At 40.1% G+C, this 14,831-nt stretch overlaps 1 protein-coding gene across 1 annotated transcript in view; it reads left to right on the top strand.

Moving 5' to 3' along the window:
• The window catches only part of LOC100701348 (multidrug resistance-associated protein 4), a 33,823-nt gene extending 18,992 nt beyond the window's left edge, over positions 1–14,831 (top strand). Inside the window, exons 16-31 of the mRNA XM_003440889.5 lie at positions 941–1,078; positions 1,216–1,253; positions 1,677–1,798; positions 1,962–2,108; positions 2,660–2,739; positions 3,824–3,974; positions 4,076–4,195; positions 4,619–4,729; positions 5,653–5,753; positions 5,859–6,050; positions 6,131–6,286; positions 6,872–6,961; positions 10,589–10,761; positions 10,887–10,992; positions 11,552–11,686; positions 11,778–14,831. Coding sequence (XP_003440937.1) covers positions 941–1,078; positions 1,216–1,253; positions 1,677–1,798; positions 1,962–2,108; positions 2,660–2,739; positions 3,824–3,974; positions 4,076–4,195; positions 4,619–4,729; positions 5,653–5,753; positions 5,859–6,050; positions 6,131–6,286; positions 6,872–6,961; positions 10,589–10,761; positions 10,887–10,992; positions 11,552–11,686; positions 11,778–11,795 — 1,878 coding nt within the window. The 3' untranslated portion in view covers positions 11,796–14,831. The remainder of the gene's footprint in view (positions 1–940; positions 1,079–1,215; positions 1,254–1,676; positions 1,799–1,961; positions 2,109–2,659; positions 2,740–3,823; positions 3,975–4,075; positions 4,196–4,618; positions 4,730–5,652; positions 5,754–5,858; positions 6,051–6,130; positions 6,287–6,871; positions 6,962–10,588; positions 10,762–10,886; positions 10,993–11,551; positions 11,687–11,777) is intronic.

The raw sequence follows: 14,831 nt of genomic DNA, 5'->3' as shown, positions 1-14,831 counted from the left end.
GTCTTCATTCATGGTACATGATATGATAATGGATGATACATATACACAGCACTTACACACTTAACACTGAATTACTGCATCAATGTGATGTGGCGTGTAGGTAGTCAGCATGCAGGCACTGTAAAGTTGTTACTGAAGCTAAGATTGCTCTGATGGCAGCTTTCAGTTCATCTGTATGTGTCCATTTCCACTCCATGTGAGGTCTCCCAATTTCTTAAATCAGCTATTCTTGACAATCCTTTCAACAGCTTTGAAATAATTCTCACCTTTTCCTTCTCTACAGTTCCTTCCAGTCAAATTTCATGTTACATGTAATAAATACCGTATATAAGAAAAAACTATACTGTCAAAAGTATTTGCTCATTTGACCATTCCTCCAGACACACATTTATCAGGTCAGACACTGACGTTGGACAAGAAGGACTAGCTCACGATCTTCGCTCTAATTCATCCTAAAGGTGTTCTGTTGAGTTGAGGTCAGGACTCAGTCAAGTTCTTTAACACCAAGCTGGCTGATCCATGTTCTCATGGACCTTGCTTTGTGCACCGGTGTGCAGTCATGTTGGAACAGGAAGAGGCCATCCCCAAACTGTTCCCACGAAGTTGGGAGAATTAAATTGTCCAAAATGAAGCATTGAAAATTCCTTTCCCTGGAACTAAGGGTCCAAACCCAGGTCCTGAAATTAACCCCACACCAAACATGACACCTGGCACAGTCAGAAAAGTACCATTCTCCTCGAGATTACCAAACCCAGAGTCGTCCATTAGATTGTCAGACGGAGAAGTGTGATTTCTCTGTCTATGTTTTCATGATATATATACTTCTCATTAATATTATTTTAGATGCACTATCATGAAGTGTCAGTGTTGTTCTGAGATTACAAACAGTAAAACTATGTTTAAGTATAAAAATGTGCCTGGATCATTTCTTGTTTTGCAGGTTGAAGCTATTCAAACTATTGCAGAGGAGACACGAGCTGATGGAAATGTCAGCAGTCAAGTTTATTTTACATACTTCACGGCAGGCTGTAGCCTTCTGGTTTTAATGGTTATAGTATTTCTAAGTATTATAGCTGAGGTAAGTCACAGACCTCTAATGGTACCATTAGCAAGTGAATGGAGATTTTTAATGCAATGTTTTTATTCATTGTAAATATAAGAAACAAAACCAAGTTGAACATTTTTTTTATTGGTTGGTTTTTTTTTTTTCAATAGGTGGCATATATCCTTCAGGACTGGTGGTTGGTATACTGGTGAGAACTCAACACACTTGTAGTACTGTGTAATACTGTGCAAGTCTTGAGATACACCTCATTTCTTTATAATTTGCTTCCAAGGAGCTAAAACTTTTTTAGATATATTGTAATGTAAAGGCCCTACAAAGAGATTTGAGAAAACAGCAAGCGCTTTGGGGACAGTGGGAAGGCAAAAAAAAAAACCCTCTATTTTTGCCTTCTTTCCTGTATTTCTATGTATGTTTTCAATAAATCGCTACATCCGTGTCTCATTTTCCTAGCAAAGTATAAAGAAATTAGTGGTAGATCAGGACTTTAGTCCAGTTCTGTAGAGCCAGTACCTTACTTTTCTATTCCTTTAATTACAGAACATTTTTATTAGACTGTGTAAGTTATGTTCTTATGTTTCACACTTTGTTTAATTGTCTTCTCACCTGACAGGGCAAGACATGATTTTACTAACGGCACAAACAGCAGAGTCACTGGTGTTAGCCTTAAAAGTGGAATGAATGTTACTAGTTACCAAGAGTTTAATCTCTCTTTTTACCTCAGCGTTTATTCAGGTAAGCCTTTCAGTCCTGTAGTTCTTACTGAAATCTTCAAATACTATTGTTGACTACCATGTATGTTAAGTGTCCATTATGTTATATTATTTGGCAGGATATCCTACTGTAAATCAAATACTAAACTAGTTTTTTAATATAGTCCTCCTGTGTTTAATTTTAGGCTTGACAGCAGCAGCTGTGGTTTTTGGTTTTGCCAGGAGTTTAGTGATATTTCACGGACTGGTGAGATCAGCTCAGACTCTGCACAACAGCATGTTTAGTGCTGTGCTCCACACTCCTGTTAGCTTCTTTGATGTCAACCCCATAGGTGAGGCCTACACAGTATTTATTTTTATTTTTAAGAGGAAACAGTCACATATTTATCTGCCCAGTGTTCATTGTTTAAAGGTGTAAAATGTAAGACTCTAATTCAAAAATGAATCAAAACTGTCATCAATTGGGGCTGTCATCAAAGTGTTTCACTAGAAAATTCATAGGTATCAATCCCCAATGTTTAAAAGACAAACAGCAGAGTTAAATCTTGCTAACAAACCAACAACACCGGAGGAGACACTGAAAGCTTTTAAGGCTGGTATTAACATCTTAGCCTGCTTACTTTAGTTGATATCTCTGTAACAGAATGCATAAACATCTTGGACATAATTTTAAAGCTGTCATTTTCTCACATTCTGCTCACAGATTTGATTTAATTTGGAATGCTTTAAACCATTTTCAATAAGCAATCACACACATTAGCCAGAAACTTCTAAAGTCTGAACTGCAGGCCTCACATCCACTTAGAACACAGAATATTTTAAAGTTGACATTCTGCTCTTTGACAACATAGTCCTGTTAATGAAAACTGTATCCGCATTGTAGGAAGAATACTCAACAGGTTTTCCAAAGACGTCAGCCAAATGGACTCCATGCTACCTATCACCTTTGTGGACTTCTATCAAGTAAAGACTACCATAAATTATATACATATGTAGACAAAAATGCTGTGCCACCTACACCATGTTACATTTACAGGAGCTGCTTGTCCACAGAAACCCATGCTATGAACCTTCCAGCATACATGCTCAATCATCCAGGTAAGGAAATCCCCAAAAATTGATTCTGTTCATCTGGACGTACCGTTTTCAGTGGGAGAAACGTTTCACCACTCATCCAAGTGACTTCTTCAGTCTCAGCTGACTGCAGGTTTCCCCAATTCAATGATGAGGATGTACACATCCTGGACAGGGAGGAACGCTGGTTTGAGCGCAGAGTCAAGGAGGCCATTTACGTGAAAAGGGAAAGACCATCTCTGAATCGAGGAGGGGGCCTAAGCGTACATCTTTCACCATCTTACAATGCTGTGACTGCAGCCATTCAACAACTCTCTGTGATTATACCCATGCCCTTGATCAATAATCAGTGGGCTTTGATCAGTAGTTGTTGATCAATGGTCATGGCAATTTGCATATTAACAATCAAGGAACTGACCCCACAGTCCATTGTTCATTCAGTGGGCTGGTTTCAGTGATTGTGCAAATGTGCTGTTTATAAGGCTGGGGAGGTATCTCTGGGTCTCTACCACAGCATGTCTTTTATCCTTTCTTCCTTCTCTCACCCCAACCGGTTGCGGCAGATGGCCGCCCCTCCCTGAGCCTGGCTGTGTCAGAGGTTTCTCCCACTGAAAACGTTACGTCCAGATGAACAGAATCAGTTTTTTGGGGACTTCCAGCATAGAGTTTTTGTATGCTTTTTGAACACTGGTAGCTTTTTAAACGCGCTGTGTGCCTCAGCAGAGTGACCCCACTCTGTAACTCTGCCACTTCATGCTTGAGTTGCTGTGGTTGCTAAATGGTTCCACTTAAAGCTGAATGTGGAATATCTAGGAGGGAAGAAATTTCATGAACTGACTGTTGCCACTATTACAGCGCCACACTTAAATGATAAGAAGGTGTAGCACTCATTACTTTGTATGTTCTTTATTTTGACTTAACAAGATCTTTCAGTATTTTCATTATTTTTCATTATGTGATGTTTTTTTTAAAGTTATTTTTACAGAATGTTGGCGTTATCGCGGTGGCAGCCTCAGTTATTCCTCTCATCCTCATCCCTGTTGTGCTTCTCATGTTAATCTTTCTGTATTTGAGGAGCTTGTACCTTCGTACCTCACGTGATCTCAAACGCCTTGAGTCAACAAGTATGTTGATTTATTATTTATATAATTTGTTTTGGGAGAAAAAATGATCTGAAAGGGCCGACAAAAGTAGTTCTTGTCTATTCATTTTGCCCTTCCTACAGCTCGGAGTCCAGTTCTCTCACACCTGTCCTCTTCCCTTAATGGTCTTTCTACAATCAGAGCTTCCAGATCAGAAGAGAAGTTAACGAAAGACTTTGATGTCCATCAGGACCTGCACTCAGGTTTACTCTTTAAGAATAAACTTTTACACTTTCCAAGCTGACTTGAATTTGTAAAGTCACTGATTAGTTTTCAGTGTTACTTTAGAGTGTTAAGACCAAAAATTCTGTGAGACAACTTTACTATGGTGCATTTTTGAAAGACATGAAGCAAAATGGTGAAGACTTGAACCCAGGCCACTGCAGTCAGGGCTTCAATGCATGACGTACCTGCTCAACGAAGCAAAAAGAAATCTCCAAAGACAAATAAGAAACTGAACAACAAACTGGGTCTATAATTTGCCCTGTAATAATGCAAATCCAAAAAATAAGTCTGCTTTTGCAGTTTTGTACCCCTGAGCTGTAAAATGCTGATGGAGTATTGTTGGCTCAAGTTCAAATCTCAATGACTCGACCTCAAGGTTTTTTTCTGCTCTTTTGTTTCAGAGGCCTGGTTTTTGTTCCTGATGACCTCCCGCTGGTTTGCACTACGCCTCGACAGCATTTGCTCCATATTTATTACCCTCACAGCATTTGGCTTGATATTACTCAGAGATGGTAAAGAATTAAGAACAGTACATTCATTCAACTCTCCTTCAATAATCTCAAATACTGATTAATTCTGTTCCTATCTTGATTCAGAGCGATCGTGTGACAACACTTGATTTTTTACCAAGGTTTCAGTCCTGTCTTATTTACAGTGTTACGTTACTGGCTTTGATTTTTTTTTTTTTTAAATGAATTAGTTAATTAAAGCTCCTGATTTGGGTCGGGCTAGGCTTCACAGTGAGTTCACCAAAAACCTTGGCTGTGACCCACACCCGTTTTCACACCTTGGCTTGTGTGATTAAGTAGAGGATCAATAGGGGTCCATGACCCTCTTGGGGGAACACTCAGATAGGGCTTAAAATCTGGGACTCTCCACCAGTTGCTCTTAGAACTGAAGAAGCTTCTCGGATGAGAGGTGAAACATCTTCAAGGAAAAGTCCAGACGCTTTTCTTTCCAAGCTCATTAGACTCCTGATTATTGGAGACCTTGCAAATGATGCATGTAATTTGTGATAGATCTGGCATCTGCATGCAGTTTTATTTTCTGTTTTGTGGTTTAAATAAAACAGAAAAAATGATCCACTGGGTAAAAGGGTTTTTCTATACTCATCTCACTGTAAAGCTCAAGTAAGATTCAAGATCACTCCTAATTTTATGAGGGTAGAACCATCTCAGTGAATATATGTTTTTTGCTATCATTTCTCTTACTAGTGTCAGTTTCTTTGCACAATGATCTTGTACTTTTGCAGTTACAAAACGATTTGACTAAAAATTATGTAAAGATGGCGCTGTGTTACTGACTGCAATACTTTTGTCCAAGCTAAAGCTAAAAAAGCTAAACTTGCAGCACCCTGGCCAATTCAACATTTTGTTAAATAGGTTTAGAAGAATAAACTCATGTAGTCTTTTTTTTTCCTTCTTAAATTTATTAGGGCTGGTGGCTGGAGAGGTAGGCCTGGTTCTTACCTATGCTGTGACACTGATGGGAAACTTCCAGTGGACAGTGAGACAAAGTGCCGAAGTGGAGAACATGGTAAAAACAGAGTGACATTTAAATTTAAGGCTTTTTTCTTCTGTTATCAGATATTCACATGACATGCTGTTATGACCTGCTGAAGGGAGCTCATGATTTTTTCAGATGACATCAGTGGAGAGGGTGGTGGAGTACACTGAGCTAAAAAATGAAGGGCCCTGGGAAACTCAGCAGCGTCCTCCCTCTGATTGGCCGAGCCAAGGAATGATAACCTTTAATCGAGTGAACTTCTTCTACAACACAGACGGACCGCCGGTCCTCAAAGAGATTAGTGCCACGTTTCAAGCCAAAGAGAAGGTGACACATTTGTTTGTTGACAGATAGTGAGTAGGTCTGGGTGATGATCAGCTGTTGATGTTCTGTGTCCTCTGGGTCAGGTCGGTATTGTGGGTAGAACAGGAGCGGGGAAAAGCTCTCTGGTCTCGGCTCTGTTCCGCCTGGCAGAGCCCCAGGGGAAGATCTACATCGACAGTGTTGTGACCTCTGAGATCGGCCTCCATGACCTGCGCCAGAAGATGTCCATCATTCCTCAGGTACAACATCAGATGACACCTATTCTGTCTATTCTGTTTTTTGATATTACATTTCAAAGCTGGACTTAACAGACTTTATGAGGAAAATTTATCGTGGCTGCACAGAACACCTGCCTGAAGAGAGAGACCTTAAATCGTAGGCCTACATAATTTTGCACTTGTGTTTAGTACCCATGTTCTTCTTTGCTTCTGCCCATGCACTGCTGTGTATCTTATCGTGTTATCATCACCTGTTGGCAGGACTTTATAATGTAACACTTGTGTGGACCTGCATGTGGACCTTTGTAGCAAAATGCTGAAGTTATAAAACAAACTCCTCTGTGACATTTGACTCTAAGGATCTGTTCGTTTGTAAGCCAAGCAGTGGTAAAAGAAAATGGGGCTTCAAGGCTTATTTTTTTTGAGGAATTAAAAAAAAAGAAAAACAAAATGAAAGCAAATTAAATAAATTAAATTAAAAATGGCAATTCTTTGTATTTTTATATGTAAAATGTGCAGTATGAAACTGATTAATACACCTTGTATTTATGCTCAAATTAAGTATATCTGTGATTCTGCCTCACTTCTCTCTTCTTTGTTTTCCAGGACCCAGTTCTGTTTACTGGCACTGTGAGGACAAACCTGGACCCTTTTAACCAGCATAGTGATGAAGACCTGTGGAAAGCTCTGGAAGAGGCTAGTAATCACATCCAGGACTTTAGTTACAGCTTCCAGTTTTTTCACAGCATACATATACTCTTGTACTTATAAATATCTTTGTTTAGACAGAAAGTATACTGTGTAGTTACAGTTTATGCACTTAAGCTGGATTTCTTTTGAGTGATTTTATTTTAATAATACATATTGCATTCTAAATATTGCAGTGCACCAAATTATTCACAGCACTTCACTTCTTCCACGTTTTGTCATGTTTCAGATTTATTCAAAATTGCATTAAATTCATTTTCACCCCTTGCACCCATATTAAGAAAGTGAAAAAAGTTTGAAATTCATGGAAATTTATTAAACATATCCATCCATCCATCCATCCATCCATCCATCCATCCATCCATCCCTCTCTCTTCCTTTTCTCTGGGGCCAGGTCACAGGGCAGCAGCCTAAGCAGAGAAGCCCAGACCTCCTTCTCCCCAGCCATCTCTTCCAGCGTGTCTGGGGGAACACCAAGGCATTCCCAGGCCTGCCAAGAGATATAATCTCTCCAGCGTGTCCTGGGTCTGGCCTGGGGCCTCCTCCCGGTGGACATGCCCAGAACACCTCACCCAGGAGGTCCCCAGGAGGCATCCTTGTCAGATGCCCGAACCACCTCAACTGGCTCCTTTCGATGTGGAGGAGTAGCGGCTCTACTCTGAGCCCCTCCTGGATGGCTGAACTCCTCACCCTATATCTAAGGGACATAAATAAATAAAAAATTAAATTAAATTAAAAAAATGAAAATATAAGGTGCATAAGTATTCATAGGCTTTGCCATGATACTCAAAATTGAGCTCAGGTGCATCCTGTTTATACCGATCATCTGCCAGATGTTTCTACTACTTGACTGGAGTCCACCTGTGGAAAGGTCAGTTGGCAGGACGTCATTTAGAAGACAGACCTGTCTATATGAGGTTCCATAGTTGACAGTGCATGTCAGAGCAGAAACCAAGCCATGAAGTTCAAGGAATGGTCTGTAGACCTTGGAGACACAGATCGAGGTACAGATCTTAAAGGTCCCAATGAGCACAATGGCCCAGATAATCCATAAATGGAATGAGTTTGAAACCACCAGGAGTCTTCCTTGAGCTGGCAGCCTAGCCAGTCTGAACAATTGGGGTAGAGGGGCTTTAGTCAAGGAGGAGAACCTTCCAGAAGAACAACCATTTCTGCAGCACTCCATCCATCAGTCCTGTATGGTAGAGTGGCCAGATGGAAGCCACTCCTCAGAAAAAGGCTCATGACTGCCCATCTAGAGTTTGGCAAAAGGCACCTGAAGGATCTCCAGATCCTGATAAACAAAATTCTCTGGTCTGATGAAACAAAGATTGAACTCTTTGGCCTGAATGCCAAGATTCATGTCTGGAGGAAACCAGGCACCGCTCATCATCTGGCCGATACCAGAGCCACCCCACTGAGCTACAGGAGAAATGTGAAAATGGCTGTGTACCAACATTCCCCATTCAACATGATGGAGCTTGAGAGTTTCTGCATAGAAGAATGCGCAAAAATACGTGCGCCAAGGTCGTAGCATCATACTTAAAAAGACTGGCTGTAATTGCTGCCAAAGGTGCTTCAACAAAGTATTGAGCAAAGATTGTGAATACTTATGTACATTGGAAAATACATGTTGTATTTTTGTTTTCTACTTTCTAAATTTGCGAGAATTTCAAGCTAACTGTTTATGCCTCAACCGTAAAAGCCTGATGGGGTGTTATCATCACCTTGTCAGTCTTACCCAACATTGCGAATGCAAAGATTCAAGAACTAGGTGACGTAGGATTTTCAAATTCATACCATAGTTTGAACCACGAGTTTGAATCTCTGTGACCTCAACCTCAAGATAAAGGTCAGAGGTCATGTTTCCTAGGAAGACACCTACAGTGGCTTGCAAAAGTATTCGGCCCCCTTGAACTTTCCCACATTTTGTCACATTACAGCCACAAACATGAATCAATTTTATTAGAATTCCAGGTTAAAGACCAATACAAAGTGGTGTACACGTGAGAAGTGGAACGAAAATCATACATGATTCCAAACATTTTTTACAAATAAATAACTGAAAAGTGGGGTGTGCGTAATTATTCAGAGACTGAAATCCTTGCCCATTCTTCTTTGCAAAACAGCTCCAGCTAATCAGTCAGATTAGATGGACAGCGTTTGTGAACAGCAGTTTTCAGATCTTGCCACAGATTCTCGATTGGATTTAGATCTGGACTTTGACTGGGCCATTCTAACACATGGATATGTTTTATTTTAAACCATTCCAGTGTTGCCCTGGCTTTATGTTTAGGGTCGTTGTCCTGCTGGAAGGTGAACCTCCGCCCCAGTCTCGAGTCTTTTGCAGACTCCAAGAGGTTTTCTTCCAAGATTGCCCTCTATTTGGCTCCATCCATCTTCCCATCAACTCTGACCAGCTTCCCTGTCCCTGCTGAAGAGAAGCACCCCCAGAGCATGATGCTGCCATCACCATAAATGACAGTGGGGATGGTGTGTTCAGAGTGATGTGCAGTGTTAGTTTTCCGCCACACATAGCGTTTTGCATTTTGGCCAAAAAGTTCCATTTTGGTCTCATCTGACCAGAGCACCTTCTTCCACATGTTTGCTGTGTCCCCCACATGGCTTGTGGCAAACTGCAAACAGGACTTCTTATGGTTTTCTGTTAACAATGGCTTTCTTCTTGCCACTCTTCCATAAAGGCCAACTTTGTGCAGTGCATGACTAATTGGAAATCTTTTTGTAGCCTAAGCCTGCTTTAAATTTCTCAATAACTTTATCCCTGACCTGTCTGGTGTGTTCTTTGGACTTCATGGTGTTGTTGCTCCCAATATTCTCTTAGACAACCTCTGAGGCCGTCACAGAGCAGCTGTATTTGTACTGACATTAGATTACACACAGGTGCACTCTATTTAGTCATTAGCACTCATCAGGCAATGTCTATGACTGCACTCAGACCAAAGGGGGCTGAATAATTACGCACACCCCACTTTGCAGTTATTTATTTGTAAAAAATGTTTGGAATCATGTCTTGATGATTCTCAATCATCCAGGAAAGTAAATCTCCAAAAGTTGAATCTGTTCATCTGGACGTAGCGTTTTGTGGGAGAAACGTTTCGTCACTCATCCAAGTGACTTCTTCAGTCTCAGCTGACTGCAGGTTTCCCCAAACCTTATAAACAGTACATTATGCAAATGTACTGTTTGGTTTGGAATCATGTATGATTTTCCTTCCACTTCTCACGCGTACACCACTTTGTATTGGTCTTTCACGTGGAATTCCAATAAAATTGATTCATGTTTGTGGCTGTAATGTGACAAAATGTGGAGAAGTTAATACTTTTGCAAGCCACTGTAGGATTTTTACCATAGCTGCATCTGCTAGAATTCTGGGGTTTAGCACTTGCGACTGCCAGTGTTTTTATTTCACTTTATGAGAAATGAAAATGAAATTAATCTATTTTGGAATAAGGCTGTGAAGCAAGTGAAGCACTGTCAATACTTTTTGGATGCACTGTATATGTCATTTGATTGTTTTTAGAAACTCTAATCAAGGACCTTGTTTAAAAGAACAAACCAAAGAAAGTTCTTGATGGTTGCTCCGTATAAATAAAGGTACAGCTGAAGTCTGTGGTGGAGGAGCTCCCTGGAAAGTTGGAGGCTGTCTTGGCTGAGTCGGGCTCCAACTTCAGTGTGGGCCAGAGGCAGCTGGTGTGTCTAGCTAGAGCCATCCTGAGGAAGAACCGCATCCTCATCATCGATGAAGCCACAGCTAACGTGGACCCGAGGTCCTCCAAACACATTGCCAGCACATATAATGCATACACAGAAATGTCATTACACATTCACTAGTTTTCTCAGCACACCTCTCCCATATGTTTCTACTGTGTTTTGGTTGTTGCTGTGATTACAGGACAGACGAGCTGATCCAGAAAACCATACGAGACAAGTTCGAAGAATGCACAGTGATCACTATCGCGCATCGCCTCAACACCATTATAGACAGTGACCGCATACTTGTGAGTCATCCCTTCTGTCTCAGTGCAGTTTAATTTCAGTCAACCATGTTTTATAATCATATTATCTCTCGAGAACACCTTGAGGATCTTCAAATTTTAACTTTAGCTGTCCATTTCAGTCTGACACTGTGTTAATCAGTTTTCATAGGGGTGGGAAATGCATTTTGTCAATCAGTACCCATGCCTAATGATCGTGAAAGCAATCATGCACTGGCCAGGTTCCTGTTTGGCTCATCCTTAGCAGGTTGTCAGTTAAAAAAAGAGGACTGCAGAGAACTGTTACATGTCTGGATAACAGACGAATCAGTCACAGTGAATGGATTTAAAGTTCTGGGCCCATGAAATAACTGATATTGGTAAAGGTTACGATCAGGATTGTCCCAATTTATAGATATATTTTCCAAAGTAGTTTTTGAGATGCAGCACCTTTTTTAAACTAATTTGAGTTCATTATTACTGCTGTGTAGTGTGTTAGTCTTTATATATTTTTCACATGCTAGCTTTTAAAGGACTGTAAGTTTACCGTTATTGGTGAAGTGGACATTTGTCTATTTTTAAGGTGCTGGACAGCGGGACCATCCAGGAGTTCGACCACCCCTATACCCTGCTGCAAAACAAAGAAGGTGCTCTCTACAGGATGGTGCAACAGATGGGCCAGGCTGAGTCAGCATCTCTACTGGAGTCAGCTAGACAGGTGAGCTGAAAAATGTGGATAGGGTGGAGAGAGAACTTTGGACTCTTTTTTTAAGTTAATTAGAATTAAAATAACTTATTTTCCCCTCCAGGCAGCACAGAGGTCCTGAAAGTCTGTGGCCAATGAAGCGTGATTGTTGTGCCTAAGAACTGGAAGCGTTCTACCACTTTTGTAAACAGGACGTTGCTAACTTGTACACTTGGATCCTAGAACAGTAGAACCACCGGGTTTAAATTGGACTCGCTTGGTATTTTTAAATAAATGTGTAACTACTAGAAGAAATCACTGCCGTCTCTGAACCATGGCTTACACCTAAATGAAAAAACACAACAATGATCATTACAAATGATAAGGATCATTTATACCACGAACCTTCCAGGGGTTATATTTACCCCTTTTTTTGAAATGCTGAGCTCTTCAATCGTGCTACACTTGGTTGCCTTGCAGTGCTTATTGGTTACATATTTTAATAACCACTCTCCTATCCGATGAGCCATAGCTAAGAGGATTAGCTGACAACACAAACAGATAGGAAACTAGAGTTATATAGAAAGATTAATATTTACTGCAGAATTTAAAGGGGTTGGGATATTAAGGGAACAAGGAGCAGGTCAGAAAGGTTGACTGGGCAGGTTGCTGCCTATGCAAACCAGAGAATAGCTGAATCTTGAATGTACAGGAGTCAAGGGCTGAAAACTGGGGCTGGAGTAGACTGTGTGGTGGATCTTCCAGAGCTTATGTCTTTTTAGTAGTCTTGACTATAGGATGGGATGATGGTGGGGCTCTACTCCAACTGACTCTTTATTGTGCTTAGTTGACAGTGTTGTCTTCTGCTACTCTATAATTCAAGGTTCACTATGTTGGTGGTGTCAGGTTTCCATTTAGCAGCAGTAATAATGTAGTAGCCACAATGGCCCTACTGCGGTGAAAGAGTTTAGGTATACTTACAACAGTCTCTGTAAATTCTGGGAGTAAATGCCTAAATTTATGTCTAGATATTGGCTCTAACATGAATTCTCTCCTTTAAAGCAACCAGTGAATTTTCCTCCATCAATGCTGTTGATAATTAATTAATAATAACAGCAAACCTCTTGTGACTCTCCATTAACTAAGGAGCTGACGCTAGATGGTAGTTTGCGTAGCATAAAGACTGGAGATGGGTAAATGGACTGGTTCTCATATAGTGCTTTTTTTACTTGAGTACTCAAAGTACTTTAAACACCATTCACACACACATTCATACAAACACTTTTTTAGGGATTGAACCACCTACCGCCTGTCTAGTGATGACATGCTCTAACTCCTGAGCCACCTACCTGAGTAGGTGTTGTTTCATAATAAACCAAATCCATGAACAAATTATGTCTGAAAATGACCAGTGGCTGCTAATTTGTTTGCCAGGAACATCGATGATTTTTGTAATTTCAGTGTTTCTTTTTCAGCTTTGGAGTCTTCAGTTAGTATAGAGAAGGTACAAAGCAGTTTTAAACCACACAAGTTCAGTTTAACTGGACTCTGTTGTTCTGTTAGATGTATTCCTAATAGAGAGAGCTTCCATTCTATAGTATGCTGAGCTTTCCTAAAGTAACTAGCTACATTATCATTGGAATAAAATGCATTCCTGTTAACAATTATAAATGAAAAGAACCCAAATAAGTCATACATGAAAACTCCTATCCATTATTCAGTGAGAAAAACAGATGTGGTAACATATCCATACACAGTTTTTGGTTACCTTGGCACATACCTGCAGTTTCCCAAACATGATGTTTATTTCTTCTTTAAAAAGGGACTAAAAAATTGTGTATATGTTTTTGAACCCTGACTTTGTTTTGTACATTATCTTATCTTTAAGCCTGGATTTGATGTGATTAGATTTATTGCTGTTCCCTGGTTAGATGCCCAGGTTATGAACAATGTGATGGTGTAATAAACAGTTTGCTAGAGTTCTGCAAATACTTGTAATCGTGGCTGTTCATAAGTATTTTTCTAGAAAAGCTTCTAGTGTACAAATCACTGACTGTGCTGGGGTGAAAATAATTCTCTGCGTTTCTGTGTATCAACTACAGAACATTTGGTTCTTGTTATGTATGCCTGTTAGCTATTTCTGTGGCCAAATATGTGTCTGGTTGCATCTCTGACCACACCCAACAGAGATGTCATAATGTAGCAATGATTTAGCTACAACCGTATACATCACTGCTATAAAACTCTCCTCTACTAAACCTTTATTGATTTGTTTTTGAATATTATTCTTTTGCTTTGCTTGTCTTGTTTTACACTCTTTGTAAATTACTTTAACTGTGTGAGACTTGTGTCTCATTGATTCCTTACCTTCAATATTAAAAGACTGCTGTCTGGAAATGTGTGGCTCCAAATACTCCTGTGTAGTGTTTTGAAAATTGAAATTTATGGGGTGGTTTTGTATTGTTTCTATCAGTTTGTTTTTGGGGATGTTTTTGTTAACCAGTGCTTGTGAAAACTGAACCTAATGTTAGATTTTGAATGAGAAAAGTTTGCTGAAGTCATTGTGTCAACCATTTTTTTTCACAAAAATTCAACTTGACCCATTTTCTTTTTGTTACTCTTAAAAAATTGAACATGGACTGTCTTTGGCTTTTAAATTAAAGCCAACAGTTTTCTGGGCATAACAAAATGTCTATTTAAATAATCTGAAAATCATTAATTAAAGGCCACATGCACAGAATGACAGATGGTTTTCAGTAGACATTTGGTAGACAGTATTAAAGGGTCATAAGATTAAAAATCTTGGAACCACTGCTGTTGGAAGATAACACACTGACCTCAGTATTCTGTAAATTCCTGACCACAGCTGTAAATCACTATGACTCTTAACTGTAAAGGGCTTGAAATGAGAGCAACACAAACTAACACATTTTGCACTGCAGTTTGCATTTAGCCTGGCACTGCTACACTGTCTATTTGAGCTGGAATGCACAGCTGCTACTGCTGCTGTCTTTGTGAATACATATTTTCATTAGCGAGATGCGTGTGTGCCAAGAGCCCCCTGTGGTGTGCAAGCTGTGATTCAGGAATGCTTACCTTTCAGCTTGCAGTTGTTGAGGAAAGATAGCAGAATTGGAAAACTACTGAAGGCTGGGGGCGGGGCTGGGTGACTTTGTGT

This window comes from Oreochromis niloticus, linkage group LG23 (assembly GCF_001858045.2).
Source record: "Oreochromis niloticus isolate F11D_XX linkage group LG23, O_niloticus_UMD_NMBU, whole genome shotgun sequence".
Taxonomy (NCBI): domain Eukaryota; kingdom Metazoa; phylum Chordata; class Actinopteri; order Cichliformes; family Cichlidae; genus Oreochromis; species Oreochromis niloticus.
Note: the sequence above shows the minus strand (reverse complement) of the source record. Positions and strands in the feature narration are given on the sequence as shown.